The following is a 14,209-nucleotide window of genomic DNA, read 5'->3' on the forward strand; positions in this document are numbered from 1 at the left end:
CCGAACGAGTGACAAAGCTCCGTACTCGGTGTCGCGACAGTGGAGTGTGCGTGTCGATTCATTCCCACACCCACGACACCTTCCCCACCACCCACCGCCCAACCACTGCATCTCTTGTAAACTAACAACCATACCCGTCCCTCCCCGTCCCCATCCCTCCCTTTCCTCCCCCTTCCCTTCCAAACTTGGTGTACCTACCGCAACCCCCGCTCCACACACATCGATCATCTCTGCACTCAACCCAACCCAACCCAATTAACCCAGACTGCAACTGTGTGTGAGTGTGAGGTTAACTGCGCGAAGAATAATCGCTGCAGGGAACCACAGAAAGAGTAGGAAGGCAGAAAAAATAAAATAAGGCCAGCATCATACGACTCGAGCTTCCCGCCTGGGTCTTTCCGCCTGACCGCGTCTCAGCTGACACAACCACTCTTCGCATCCATCCCTCCCAAATCTGCTCATCCCAATCTCTGCCGACAGTCGTACGACTGACAACACGATTCCTCTTCTTGACAGAGTTCGGATCGCTCCCGTTTACACCCCGAATCTCACTGGACCCTGGGGCCCTTCTCGATCGATCCTGTTGCCACCGCCGGCCACTCACATCTCGTCCCGGGGCAGCAGCGGAAACCGGCTCGCCATTCGCGCAACCGCCCCGGCACTCTAGATGGTTTGTGCCGATTTCGATGAATTGAGCATCAGTCCATAGTTGCATACCAAACAACCCCTCAGCAACATGGCGGACCAGGATTCCAATGCCTTATTTGGCCTCGATAACAACAGCCTCGGTGTCGCCCCGTCTTTCCTTGACGACTCGGAGGGCCAGAACGTCAAGCCTGGCTCCAACGGTGCCTCTAACCTAGCCACCGACAACCAGTCCTACTACGATACTACCAATTGGTCCTTTCAGGACACGCCCCCGTACGACTCCTACACTATCGCGGCCACCACCGCCGCTGGCGCCACTTCTATCTTCCAGACGGCTTCGCCCTGGGAACTCTCTCCGAATCAGCAGCAGCAACAACAACAACACCAGCACGTCGTCCCGAACGTCTCGTCCGCCCTCGACCACTCGACCCTCGCTCAGGCTGGCTTTTATGCCGCCTCCACTCCCGCCCCTGCCCCCAACCATTACTCCCAACAAGCTGGCAAACACGACAGCCTTTCGCAGGAGAATCCGAGCCTCTTGACGCCCGCCCAGCAGGAAAAGCTCAGGAACATTGCCATGCCCGCTCATCTCCAGTACCAATCCCCCAAGAGCGAGCCGAGCCCCGGATCTGCCACGAGCGACCACAAGGCAGCAGGACTGTCGTCCCCCGAAGCTCATGACCACTCTAGCAAGGCCAGCAGGAAGCGCAAGTCGTCGGCTGATGTCGACGATGACGACGACGAGGATGACGAGAACCACCCCGTCAAGAAGACGGCTCACAACATGATCGAAAAGAGGTATCGCACCAACCTCAACGACAAGATTGCCGCCCTTCGCGACAGCGTACCCAGCCTGAGGATCATGTCCAAGAGCGCCCGCGGCGAGGATACCACCGAGGACCGCGAAGAGTTACACGGCTTGACGCCGGCTCACAAGCTGAACAAGGCTACGGTAAGTCGAGATGGCAAGGACGAAGGCACTGGCCGAAACGCGGGTACTGACGTTCACAGGTCTTGAGTAAGGCGACAGAGTACATCCGCCACCTAGAGAAGAGGAATAACCGACTCTGCGAAGAGAACAGCGCGATGCAGGCTAGGATTAGCGCCTTTGAGAAGCTTTTCGTCGCCGGCGCAATGAATGGCGCTATGAGCCCCCTCCAGCAACCGCCGACGCCGATGCAGTACCCGCAAGACCATTACATCCACACCCCATCGGCACACCGCGTGGCGAGTCCGCCCAAGGCATAATTCCCGTGCCCGAAGACATGAAGCGCATCATCTCCGCTCAGATGGCAGTTGGCCAGCCTTACCCCGTCCCGCAACAGGGCTATCGCGGAAACCCCAACCTCATGCGGCAGCAACAGATCCAACAGCAACAGCAGCAGCAGCAGCAGATGCAGCAGCAAGGACGCTGGGGCGCTGGCCCTTACTTTGGCAAGCTGATGGTCGGCTCGCTGGCTGGACTGATGATCATCGAAGCTGTGCACGAGAACGAACAGAGCAACGAGTCGCCCGACGGACGTGGTCTCTTTGCCATGCCCATTCAGCTACTCAGCTACCTCGGATCGACTTCACACATGCACTTTGGCGGCTACTACATTTCTCCCGCTCAGATCATTTCTCATTTGAAATTCTTGCTCTTCCTCGGTACCTTGTTGTGGGTCTTTGTGCCCTCGCTGTTTGTGCCATCCGAGAGGAAGCCCAAGAAGGCCCACCAGGTCAGAGAGTCACTTCAGGCCGCAGGCTCTGTTGCGTCACCGATTCATGTGCGCCGGCAGGCGTGGCTGACAGCCATTCAGACGGTCTGGGTTCCGCAGCACAACTTTTTCCTCGAGGCTGCGGCCTTGATCTTGAAGACGATGAAGCTAAGCATGCGCAACGCCATTGGCGTGCATGGCTATCAGATGCTCACTGGCCTGACCGAGGAGCAGGAGGCCGCCCGCGTCAAGGCATGGTCTATTGCCCTGGATGCACAGTTGGCGGGCGGCGACGTCGAGATTAACAAGAGCCGCCTGACGCTTACGCTGCTGGCGTCCGGTACCCTTCCCGAAACCCCGTCCCGACTGATGCTCAAGGCTCTGCATGTTCGCGTCCTTCTCTGGGACCTCGGCTCCAAGGGTCTGCACAATATTGTCGCCAAGAAGCTCGCCCGCTCTCTATGGAACGATGCCAGAACTATGAACCGCATGCTCGCCCAGCTCCGCCGCAACTCGGAACAGGTCGAGGACGACCTCCCCGACCACCTTGCCGCCCTGATTGAGCTGGAATGCGATGACGTCCTCAACAACAGTGTCATACAGCGAGCCTACAACTTGGCATGGAACCTGGCGACGACCGAGGGCGTCACCGAGCACAATGACGGCATGGACTCGGTTGTCGACGACCAGGCTGTGCGCTCGCCCCTCGACGCCGTGGCGGCGTGGTGGTCTAGCCAGACCATCCAGCGCGCCTTGATCACCAGCCTCGGGGCCGATGAGGATGACGGCGACGCTCCGAGAGTGGTATCGACTTGCTTGGAGTCGGCACTCAAGACCGCCCCTATCGGATCTGGTGTACAGGCACGTGCTCTGGTAGCCCGCGCTGTACTCGTCGACGAGAAGCGGGGCGCCAACATTGCCGCTGCACTTCAAGACATCCAGCCGACGGATGAACAGAAGTCTTTCAGCCAGATTGCCGCCATTGTCGGCTCGTCCACAACTGCCCAGGCTCCCGACGTCCAGATGGCGCTCAGGTGCGCAATGGCCATTGCCCACCTGCAGCGTGCCAAGTTGACGGCCGCGGCGCCGCAAGAGGGTCTCCGTCTCATCGAGAAGATTGTCCTCCCGAGGGCCACGGCCAACATGTCGCTCCTCGGCTGCGCCGCACTCTTTAGGCTGATGGAAGAGCTGTTTGCCAGCGGGCCATCAACCGAGTGTTTCAGCACCTCCCTCGAGCGGCTTGCCGGCAGCCTCCGTATCTGGATAGGCAGCGCGCCCGGCGAAAAGTGTGGCCTCGAGCAGGACGTCCGCCACAAAATGGTGGACCGCTGCATCGGCATTACCAAGAGCGTCGTCGGCATGGAGACGGATACAGGCTACGGCAGCATGAGCGAGTGCGAGGAAGAGGACTGCTGATGTGTTCCTTTGTTTCCCCCGTCTCTCCAGGCGGTTTCTCTCCCCTTACTACATTATAGATGCAGTCTTTTCTTCTTCTCTTTTGTATTTGCCACGGCCGGGACCTCTTTGAATTTTGGCGTCGGGCAACCGGAGCAGGATTGTATTCTACTGTATGGCTTGCAGTGGGGCGTTTCTCATTCTACTTATTATTTTTTCCATTCTTTTGTGTAGGGAAAGCAACGAGGCAATTGGCTGGAAAAGGTCGGGACCAGCGGATTTATGCATGGACAGAGAGACCCCCTGGTGGTTGACATTCAAGCTCTCACAAGGACTGTTGAGGGATGGGAGCGGTGTTCTTGGGATATGCACTTGACGGCTCGAAAAAAGTTGCAAAGGGATGTGTCTATAATACGTGGGCCATCGGGGGCCAGGCACTATGCTATGTAGAATCAATTATTGGCAATGTGTCGTTGCTTAGCAGTATATGACGGTGCATGACATTTTGTAATGAGCGATGGTGGTGAACGATGCATGGGGCGGGAAAGACGGCCTGGAGATATGTCCTGATGGAGCAGGTTGCCAGCGCTGGGAGGGTTACAACGGGCAGGATGCCCCCCCGGCGACTTTCCTATCTCGATGCAGATAGATAGATAGATAGGATTGTCGCCACATGACGAGGGTTGTTATATGATGAGCCCGGGATCACGCGGTAAAGAAAAGGGGCGGGATGGGATTGGATCAGGAGAGAGCGCCGGTGACGTTGATGTTGGAAAGAACTCTCTAACACGAGGCCAAGGAAAAAAGCATGGCAAGAGGGAGAGGACACCAAGGTGTTATGCTACACAGGTACTCCGTAGTGAGGCACGTATAGTCCCAGACCGAGATTTTCTTCTACAGGGGCGCGCAGACAGAAAGGACGCCGCCTAGCGTACCTATCTAGGTAGGTAGGTAGGTACCGAATGCAAGTATTCGTCACTAGGTACGGATATCTGTAGTGTAGTTTAGATAAAAGAAAGCAAGAGCGGGATCCCGCCTTCTCCAACTTCCAGATACTGTAGGTACGTGCATGACCCCGCCCGGGCAGAAGATAGGAAGGTACGTATGGAGTATAGACACTCAACACAACATCAACGGGGTAGCCAGGTGCCCCATCTCTTCTCGCAATCTGGGCTGTACACCACAGAAAAGCACATGACGCGCCCGAAAAGGAAACGTCGACATAGACTATTCTCTGCCAGGTGACTGGGAGAGGTTGCATGCATTCGGCGGCCTGCTGAATCGGGATTCGGGGTGTGGTCTGTCCCGTCTCTCTGAGTCGTTATCTTCTGCACATACCGCCGGCGACGCAAAAAGTAAGTCCTGGATCGGATGGGACTTTCGGCGCTGATACAACTTTGATTCTCTAGTATCAGCATGTCGGAATGAGGTCCGTTGCAAAGCGACCAACCAGTTCGCCAAGAACACACGCCGCAAAACCAAATGTCTTGGACGAGGACCGCATGCCGCCGTGATGGCTCAGTCCGCCACGAGCTGGAAGCTCTCTTTCAGCACAACCCAACCTTCGAGCCCCGGTAACCCACCCAATTCGCGACAGTCCTGTTCGATACCGAATCGGAAGTCATCCTGCCGAAAGGGTGTCCATCTTGGATATCTTGCTCCCCTCCCTTGCCCCCTCCTTTGGACCAGGACCGACCGGCATGTGTGTGCCATTTCACTCACGGTACCTAGTAAACCTGACCTCCAAATTACCATTTCCCCCGCATCCTGATGGCAGCCTACCGCTTTGTCTAGATCCAATCAGACGCCAACATCACCGGGCGCCATTTGACGCAAGATTGCAGCCGGCTGGGCAATGACAGCCTGCTCCTCTCGCCCCCCCTCTCCCCAGGCTCGACTATCGCCGTTTGCTGTCGGTAACTGGTTAGTATCGGCCGGCTCGCTCGCGGGCGCGCGTCTCTCTTTCTGGCCTTTTTTTTCTTCCAATATTGACATGTATGGTCGATCACCCTCGCTTGAGATGTCCCCCCTGCCGTCCAACCCATGTCGTCCACTACTCAAGGACTGCGCAAGCAAATCATTGTGCCCGAATTGTCGGCATACCTTCCACTTCCTGCGGCACTGGCATTCTGATGGTCAGGTACCCGTCCTGCTCATGCTTGTGTAGGCAAGGGAGATCGATTACTTTCACTAGCTCCAAGAGATCCCATAGGCAGGGGGGGGAGGAGTAAGATGTCATGTTCACGAGTTCAGTTCCTCGGCGATGGGTAGAACATTATAAAGAGCGGGCAATTGGTCGTGCCTTTGGGCTCTCGTGTTCTGGGTAGTCAAGCTCAAGCGACGCTAATCTTTCATGATGCCTCGTTACTCTCGCTCCGGGCTCGACATGCCACGGCGCTCCTTGTTCGCCGTGTTTGCCCTCGTTTCGTTTGTGCTTCTGGTCACCATTGGCCTCGCCACGCGCGGATCCCACCAGGGCCCCAATTTGCGGTTTGAGCGCAGCGACGATGGGAAATGGCATGCCAAGGCCAAGGCCAAGACCCGTGCCGCGCCCGCTGGCGACAAGTACCTCGTCGGGGCCGGCAAGGCCGACATCACCGGCCCCGTCGTTGAGATTGGGTTCGCCGGCTACGCGGACCTGTCCCAGGTGGGCACAGGGCTGCGCCAGCGCATCCACAGCCGCGCCTTCATCGTCGGAGACGTCAACAACCCGAGCGATCGGTTCGTGTACCTCGTCATGGATACGCAGAGCGGCGACACGGCAGTCCGGAAAGGTATCATCGAAGGCGTGCAAGCGCTTGGGTCCGAGTACTCCGTCTACAACAAGAACAACATCGCCGTGACAGGCACCCATAGCCATGCCGGGCCGGGCGCATGGTTCAACTACCTCCTCCCGCAGATCACCAGTCTGGGTTTCGACAAGCAAAGCTACCAGGCCGTCGTCGACGGCGCCGTGCTCTCCATCAAGAAGGCCCATGAGTCCCTGACCGAGGTATGTCGGCCTCCTCTCCCGCAGTACAAAAATTGGACCAATTAACTGACGTTAACAGGGTTACCTCGACGTGGGCACCGCCGAAGTCACCGACGGCGCCATCAACCGCAGCCTCTGGGCCTATCTCGCCAACCCCGAGGCTGAGAGGGCCAAGTATAGCTCCAGCACCGACACGACCATTACCCTCCTCCGCCTGCAGCGCGCCTCGGATGGCAAGAACATTGGCCTGCTGACGTGGTACCCGGTGCACGGCACCTCGATCCTGCAGAACAACACGCACGTGGCCGGCGATAACAAGGGCGTCGCGGCGTACCTCTTGGAGAAGGACCTCGCGGGCGACGCGAGCGCCGCGCCAGGCTTCGTGGCCGGGTTCAGCCAGGCCAACGTCGGCGACACGACGCCGAACGTGCTCGGCGCCTGGTGCGACGACGGGAGCGGTCAGCAGTGCAGTCTGGAGAACAGCACGTGTGCCGACGGCAAGAGTCAGTCGTGCCACGGCCGTGGGCCCGCCTTTGACAAGTTGGACCTGGGCATCTCGAGCTGCTACGAGATTGGGAGACGGCAGTATGCCGGTGCCAAGTCGGGCTATGTAAGTGATCTATCTCGAGCGACGTGAGTGTAGGAATCGCAGCTAATGCTGTCAGGATGCCCTGGAGTCTTCCTCGACCCCGATCGTTGGCACGAGCGTCAAGTCCTTCCACTTCTTCCACGACATGTCCTTTTACAACTTCACCCGCGCCGACGGCACCGTGGGCCAGACGTGCCCCGCGGCGCTGGGTTACTCCTTCGCCGCGGGCACGTCGGACGGCCCCGGCGCGTTCGACTTCACGCAGGCCGACTCGGGCAAGCCGGACGCCAGCCCGCTGTGGGCGGTCGTCTCGGGCCTCCTGCGCGCGCCGACGGCCGAGCAGGCCGCCTGCCAGCAGCCGAAGCCGGTGCTGTTGGACGTCGGCGAGTTGAGCGTGCCCTACTCCTGGAGCCCCAACATCGTCGACATACAGATGCTCCGCGTCGGGCAGCTGGTGATCGTCGTCGCGCCGGGGGAAGCGACGACGATGTCCGGACGGCGGTGGAAGGACGCCGTCAAGGAGGCTGCCAGGACCATTGTGGACGACGAGCCTCTCGTCGTGCTCGGTGGCCCGGCCAACACCTATTCCGTAAGTGGCACCCCACCTCCTCGATCCATCAGAGTGAACAAATCCCGGCTGACGACGATGGCGACGGTAGCACTACATCGCTACACCTGAAGAATACGGTATCCAGCGCTACGAGGGCGCGTCTACCCTCTTCGGGCCCAACACGCTGCCGGCCTACATCAACCTCACCGTCTCCAACATCGGCTACCTCGCGCCCGCCTCGACGTCCACCCCGCCCGACGGGCCCTCGCCACCAGACAACCGCGGCAACTCGCTATCCTTCATAACGGGGGTCGTCCAGGACGGGGCGCCGATCGGAAAGTCCTTTGGCCAGGTGCTCACGCAGCCGGCAGCGTCGTACTCGCGCGGCGCCGTCGTCAACGCGACGTTCCAGGCGGCCAACCCGCGCAACAACCTCCGGCTTGAGGGCACCTACACGGCGGTCGAGCAGCTCGGGGCCGACGGGCAGTGGACGCAGGTGCGCAACGACAACGACTGGTTCCTCGTGTACACGTGGAAGCGGACGAACTGGCTGCTGGGCTACAGCGAGGTCGTGATCAGCTGGGAGACGGGCGCGGACGACGGGGCCGCGCCGGGGACCTACCGGTTCAAGTACTACGGCGACTCGAAGCCGCTGATCGGAAGCATCAGTGCGTTCGAGGGGACGAGCGGGAACTTCACGTTGGTTTAGGGGATGGGGCCAATCGTTGGGTGGTGGGAGTAATGATGATATTCGGTTATGAATGAGCGGGCGGTAATGCCGATGACAGCTAGCGACTTATGGATACCTTAATGCTACGAATTTCTTGTTTGAGTCCCGAAGACGAATAGTACCCATGCCGTGTGTTTCCGCATCTGCTGGCTTTTATATACATTGTTCATCAAACACGCCGTCGCAGTCCGTCATGTGGGAAGGTGTTTCGCCATCTCACGCATGTATTCCTGGTCTCTGAACATGCACGCATTCTAGCATACGAACCACATACCAAAGTTCAGCTTGGTCTCACACAAGACCCTGTCAACAGACAAATATGCCACGCTGCAAAAAGCAAAGGATCCCGCTCGGCACCGCCGTGATCCCCCCCGCCCCCCCAATAAGCTCAGTGGCTCATGGCTCACCAGGCCAGCAGACCCTTCGTCCATCTTTTCGCTTGCTATGGCTCCTTGGCTACAGGGCGCACGTGGACTGGACAAGGTGAATGCCTGTGACCAGGAGCGAGGGCGTTGTGTGGTAGAGAGCGAAGAAGGCGTCCGGATTTTTTTTTTGGGGGGGGGGGGGGGGGGGGCGATATGGGAAGCTATTTCTGGCGAAGTCTGAGGCGGCGAGAGCATGTCCGAACAACACGGGGCCCGGAGCGGGTTCGCCACTCCGCCGTCGTCGGCCGTGTCCGCGCCGACAGCCGCTGTATATAGGCAACCCTGGGCCAGGTGAAAATTCAAGAAATGTTATCAAATCTATGTCACGACACTGGCTCTTCCTTCATATAACACATATGAGTAACGATAGTCGTGAACATGTCTGCCTCACATTCGATAATGAGGAATAAGTGATCAAAGCAAAATTGCACTCCGCCTTTGAAGTCCGCTTTTCCGCTTTTGAAATCAAGGCAATGCTACATCGAAGCTGTTTTACAGTTTTATTTTCTATCTTCCTTTCTCCACCCCCAAAAGATATCATACAGCATATCCTCCCGAGTTCTTCTGTCTCGGCTCACCCGCCGCCTCGAAAGTGCCGTTCGGCAACAGTCTCACGCCCTGTGCCGTGCTCCCGCCGGGCGCAACCCAGGTGACGTTCGTCCCCAGCGTCTGGAGGTAGCTGGTCGTGGCGTTGTCATAGGCCCACTCGAAAGCGGCGGTGTTGGGGCTCAGCTGGTCGTGGAAGCGGGGCTCGGCCAAGGCTTCCGCCGTGGTCAGGTTCCTGTCGAGGACGTTGTGGATGTTCTGGATGGTCGCCGTGGTGATGCGGCTGCCGCCGGCGGAGCCGATGACGAAGTACAGCTTGCCGTCGGGGTGCTCGACGATGACGGGGGAGATGGACGACAGGGGCCTCTTGCCGGGGCGCACGAAGTTGGCGGGGCTCGGGATGTAGCCGAAGGCGTTGCTCGAGCCGGGGATGCTGAAGTCGTTCATCTCGTCGTTCATGATGACGCCCGTCTCGGGGACCATGAGCTGCGAGCCGAAGAGGAGGTTGATGGTGGTGGTCAGGGAGATGGCCATGCCGCTGGCGTCGGCCACGGCGATGTGCGAGGTCCCCGGCGTCTCGAGCGACTCGATGCCGTCGGGGTTGTACCACGAGGTGTTGTGGGTCCGGAAGTCGGAGATCTTGGAGCGGACCTCGGCGCCGACCTCGGGGGACAGCATGTCCTTGGTGTACGACGTCAGGCCGTCGACGAACGACGGGTCGCCCAGCTTCGTGCGCTGGCCGTAGGCGAAGCGCATGGCCTCGTCGAGCCGATGGACGGTCTGGTTTCTCGCGGCGGGCTCGCCGAAGCCCTCGTACCCGCTGACGATGTTCAGGGCGCTCAGGGCGACGACGCCGCCGGACGGCGCGCCGCAGGCGGTGAGCTTGTACCCCCTGTAGGAGATGCGGGCGGGCTCCCTGATGGCGACGGTGTAGTTCTTGAGGTCCTCCAGCGTCATGATGCCGTTGGACCTCTGCAGGGCCGCGATGGTGGCTTTGGCGAGGGAGCCGGTGTAGAAGGCGTCGGCGCCCTCCCTCGCGATGACCTCGAGCGTGTCCGCTAAGCGCTTCCGCGTGATGGTCTCGTTGAGCTTGACGCGGTAACCGTTGGGTGCGAAGTCGACGGCCCACGACGGGTCCTCGGTGAGGAACTTGCCGTTCGGCGTGACGCTGTCCATGTATCGGACCAGGTCCTCCGTGACGCGGAAGCCGTGGCGCGCCACCTTGACCGCCGGCGCCACCACCTTTGCCCAGGGCAGCTTGCCGTACTTCTTGTGCAGGTACTCCAAGCCACGCAGCTCGCCAGGGACACCGCTTTCGAGATGTCAGTTATTGCCGTCCGTAGAGGGTCCCGAGCGTGAACCGGAAGGGTGGGGGGGGGGACTTACCTGGCCATGCCTCCGTACATGCTTGCGCGCGTGTTGTTCCTGTACATGTCCTCGAACGCGGCGGCCGGGGCGGTCTCTCTGAAGTCGATATACTCGTAGGTCCCGTTGCTCGACCGGACGAGCATGAAGCCGCCGCCGCCGATGCCGCTGTGGTACATGCCGACGACACCGACACAGAGGACGGTGCCCACCGTCGCGTCGGCGGCGTTGCCGCCCTTCTTGAGGATGTTGGTGCCAATCCGGCTGCAGATACTGGACTCGGATGCGACGGCGCCCAGCTTCGGGATGGTGCTCTGGCTCGGGGCCGCGAGGGCGGGCTGCGCGATGCCGAACAGCAGCTGCACGAGGGCAGCAGAAGTCAAGGAGAGCTTCATGACGGGCCGGGACGGGGGGGTTAGCTGGCGAGGGCCTGTGCGAGGGAGCTGGGCTACAAGGTCGGGAGCGGGAACGACCTGGCTGGCTTCAAGAATGTCAACAGGCGCGCCCGAGTTATAATGTAAACGAGACCCGGATGGCGCAATCGTCACGGGGCAAAGTTCACCCCGATCTCGTTATGGTTCCGACTCAGGCCGTGGACCTGGTCGGGCTGTGGAATGGTTCATTTCGGCCGCCCGCAGGGCGGTGACGATCATCACCAACGGTCGGTCCGCCTTATCGCGATGGGAACCGAGAAGCAGATGTGCCTTGGGACAACACAGGCACGCACATAGTATGTGTCGTATGCCCAAGGCAGACCAATTGGGACACTGTATCTCGGCTTCCCCGCAGGGCCCAGAAAAATCACATTTCTCATACTACGTAGACTCAACAACCTGAGATAAGCTCACACAGGACCGGGCAAACTGCCTGCGGGCGTTTTTACTGCGTGCCTGAGCCTCGTCGACAAGGACCGGGCCGGTTGTGGCCTTGAAAACTCGGGTTGAACAGTAGCATCTCATGCGCGTGTGGGTGGTTGGGAAACAGTGAAGGCTGATTGGTGATGCACCACCAAGAAATATCGAGGAAAACGCCGAACGGAAACCCACATTGGAAAAGTTCAGCGGGGTTTGATATCAGATCACCTTCCTATTCCGGATAGCTCACGGCGTCCCCGGCCGCCCTCGGAGGCTTGTATCATCGCGTAGCCACGCTCCGCAACGGGCACAACAAACATACCATGGTTGATGGTTACAATATACAGAAACGCAAATCTACCTCGTTGGTGTTCCAGAAGTCGTGCTGTAGAACAAGTCGCTTTGCCAATGTGACAGGAGTCGATGCAGAACCATCATAAACTCATTACTCGTTATCCCAGCAGAACACGTTCTAGGGCACAGCGAGCTTGACTCGGGTGCCATGGAGCATCTGTGCGAGACAGGAACAAGCCTCAATGCTTTCTACTTTGTCCATAGTGGGGTGCCAAAGGCCTGGAAATAATAATCATATATTACAGTGCAACACCAATACCCCCCTTTCCCAGACTTGGCTTTCCTGAATTAAACTTATTTGTCTATGTAAACAAGTCCGACTTTTGCGAGACGCCTTCCTTATGCGTGTTGGTGCGCATCACCCATCTCCTCTCGGAATCAAGTTGAGTCTGTTTGTGACGGCGATGATAAACCCAAAGCTGCAAGCAGAAGTTTAAACAAGTATATGCGATAGCGGTTACTGTGTGAGATGCTCGACTCTGGTTCATGAATATTGTGTTGTGGGTACAACTATAGAAACTTCATTCTACCCCCGACCAAGCGAACCCTCTTCGCATGCAGGACCTTGTCAACCAACAGCTTGGCCAAGTCGTGGACTAGGGTTACCGCAGTTTCAAACCCAATGCCTCAGCGTTAAGATTCAACATCCAAGGCTGGGGATTGCCTGGTGATAGGTTGCGAGAAAGACCAAAAAGAAGAACAGGAAGAAGAAGGAAGATAGTTACCCAATAACATTATGCTTTGAACGCCTCAATCTCGGCGATTGAAAAGAAACCCTCATGTACCTGTCACATGACACTCTTGCTCGCATCATTCTATGCAGACCCAGCAAACCAGAAACCCAACGCTTTCAATGCATTCCCTCCCGTGCGGAATAGCAGACTACTACTAGGTAGCCGAGTATCCCCCGTCAACAAAGATCGTCTGCCCCGTCACCGCGGCACTGGCGCCGCTCGCCAACCACACTGCGACCCCGGCAAAGTCCTCCACCGTGCCGTTCCTTCCGATCATCGTGCGGGCCGCGTGCGCCTCCGCCTTGTCCGTGTCGGCGAGCAGGCCCTCCGTCATCGGCGTCTCCACGAGCCCCGGCGCGATCGCGTTACACAAGACCCCGCTCCGTGACCAGGCCTCGGCCTGCGAGCGCGTGAGCGAGACGAGACCGCCTTTTGCAGCACCGTAGGCGCCGCTGTTGTCGAAGGCGCGAAACGACTGTTGGCTGACAATGTTGATGATGCGGCCGCTTCCGCGCTCCGCCATCCCGGGCCCGAACGCCTGCCCCAGCGCGAACGGCGCCGTCAGGTTGGCCGCGATGGTGTAGTCCCAGTCTCCCTGCGTTATCCGCGACAGAGGTGGCCGGTGAGACACCCCGGCTGCGTTGACAAGGATGTCGGGCACGCCATGGGTCGACTTGATGCGGGCGCTGGCGTGGTGGAGATCTGCGAGATTTGACAGGTCTGCTGTTATCGATGTCGCGGGGATGCCGAGCTGGGTGAGTTGCTCGACAGCGCATGTCAGAGGCTTCGCCCGGCGCGCGATGAGAATCACCGTCGCGCCGCTCTGCCCGAGGGCGAGCGCGATTTCTTTGCCTATGCCCGAGCTGCCGCCCGTAATCACAGCCGTCCTGCCTGCCAGGCTGAACAGGCGGGTCAGGTATGTTGGTAAGGCGCTCAGATTCCTGGCCATCTTGTGCAGCGGTCTATCTTCAGCCTCTGGAGTGGAATGAAATGCTTTCTTTTCCTCTTCGTACACTACAGGACGACAGGGGTTGAATATGGTTTGGTGTTATGGTGATTTGAGATGAACATCAGACAGTGAGGGGTTCAAACGATGAAATGCTAAATTGCGAATACACGCGCACTCCTATGACTAGATGAACGCGAACAACTGGCAGTCCAAGCCAAGCAAGGACAACATAGTGCGACTCAAGGCGGGGTAAGTCGTATGCAGCTACCGGCGTCTCAAAGGCCTTAGACTTGGTAGGTCGTGAGTTATTGCCCCGGAATCGTCACACGTGATGGCATTCTGCTTCACACTATCCATTCAGAATGGTTGCTTCTACTTAGAGCGAGGGGTTGGCATGCATGG

General features: G+C 58.7%; 4 protein-coding genes across 4 annotated transcripts; 2 read left to right on the forward strand and 2 right to left on the reverse strand.

The window, feature by feature from the left end:
- Positions 1-736: 736 nt before the first annotated feature.
- Positions 737-3,761, forward strand: LY79DRAFT_590868 (helix-loop-helix DNA-binding domain-containing protein; the record flags this gene model as incomplete). The annotated part of the gene is given in 6 exon segments (XM_060561205.1): positions 737-1,600; positions 1,660-1,829; positions 1,841-2,939; positions 2,949-3,600; positions 3,613-3,698; positions 3,711-3,761. Coding segments are annotated over 6 exon segments (2,922 nt in total).
- A 2,365-nt stretch (positions 3,762-6,126) lies between these two features.
- LY79DRAFT_517133 (neutral/alkaline non-lysosomal ceramidase) lies at positions 6,127-8,559 on the forward strand (the record flags this gene model as incomplete). The annotated part of the gene is made up of 4 exons (XM_060554894.1): positions 6,127-6,732; positions 6,791-7,321; positions 7,377-7,889; positions 7,960-8,559. The coding sequence occupies 4 exons, from the start codon at positions 6,127-6,129 to the stop codon at positions 8,557-8,559; spliced, it is 2,250 nt and encodes a 749-aa protein (XP_060413330.1).
- Positions 8,560-9,542: 983 nt separating this feature from the next.
- On the reverse strand, positions 9,543-11,311 carry LY79DRAFT_590870 (gamma-glutamyltransferase 1; the record flags this gene model as incomplete). Its single annotated transcript, XM_060561206.1, has 2 exons — positions 9,543-10,863; positions 10,938-11,311. The coding sequence occupies 2 exons, from the start codon at positions 11,309-11,311 to the stop codon at positions 9,543-9,545; spliced, it is 1,695 nt and encodes a 564-aa protein (XP_060413331.1).
- A 1,701-nt stretch (positions 11,312-13,012) lies between these two features.
- On the reverse strand, positions 13,013-13,807 carry LY79DRAFT_670396 (short chain dehydrogenase; the record flags this gene model as incomplete). The annotated part of the gene is made up of 1 exon (XM_060563773.1): positions 13,013-13,807. The coding sequence occupies one exon, from the start codon at positions 13,805-13,807 to the stop codon at positions 13,013-13,015; it is 795 nt and encodes a 264-aa protein (XP_060413332.1).
- Between the last annotated feature and the right edge of the window lie 402 nt (positions 13,808-14,209).

This window comes from Colletotrichum navitas, assembly GCF_030913465.1.
Source record: "Colletotrichum navitas strain CBS 125086 chromosome Unknown LY79scaffold_36, whole genome shotgun sequence".
NCBI classification, from domain to species: Eukaryota; Fungi; Ascomycota; class Sordariomycetes; order Glomerellales; family Glomerellaceae; genus Colletotrichum; species Colletotrichum navitas.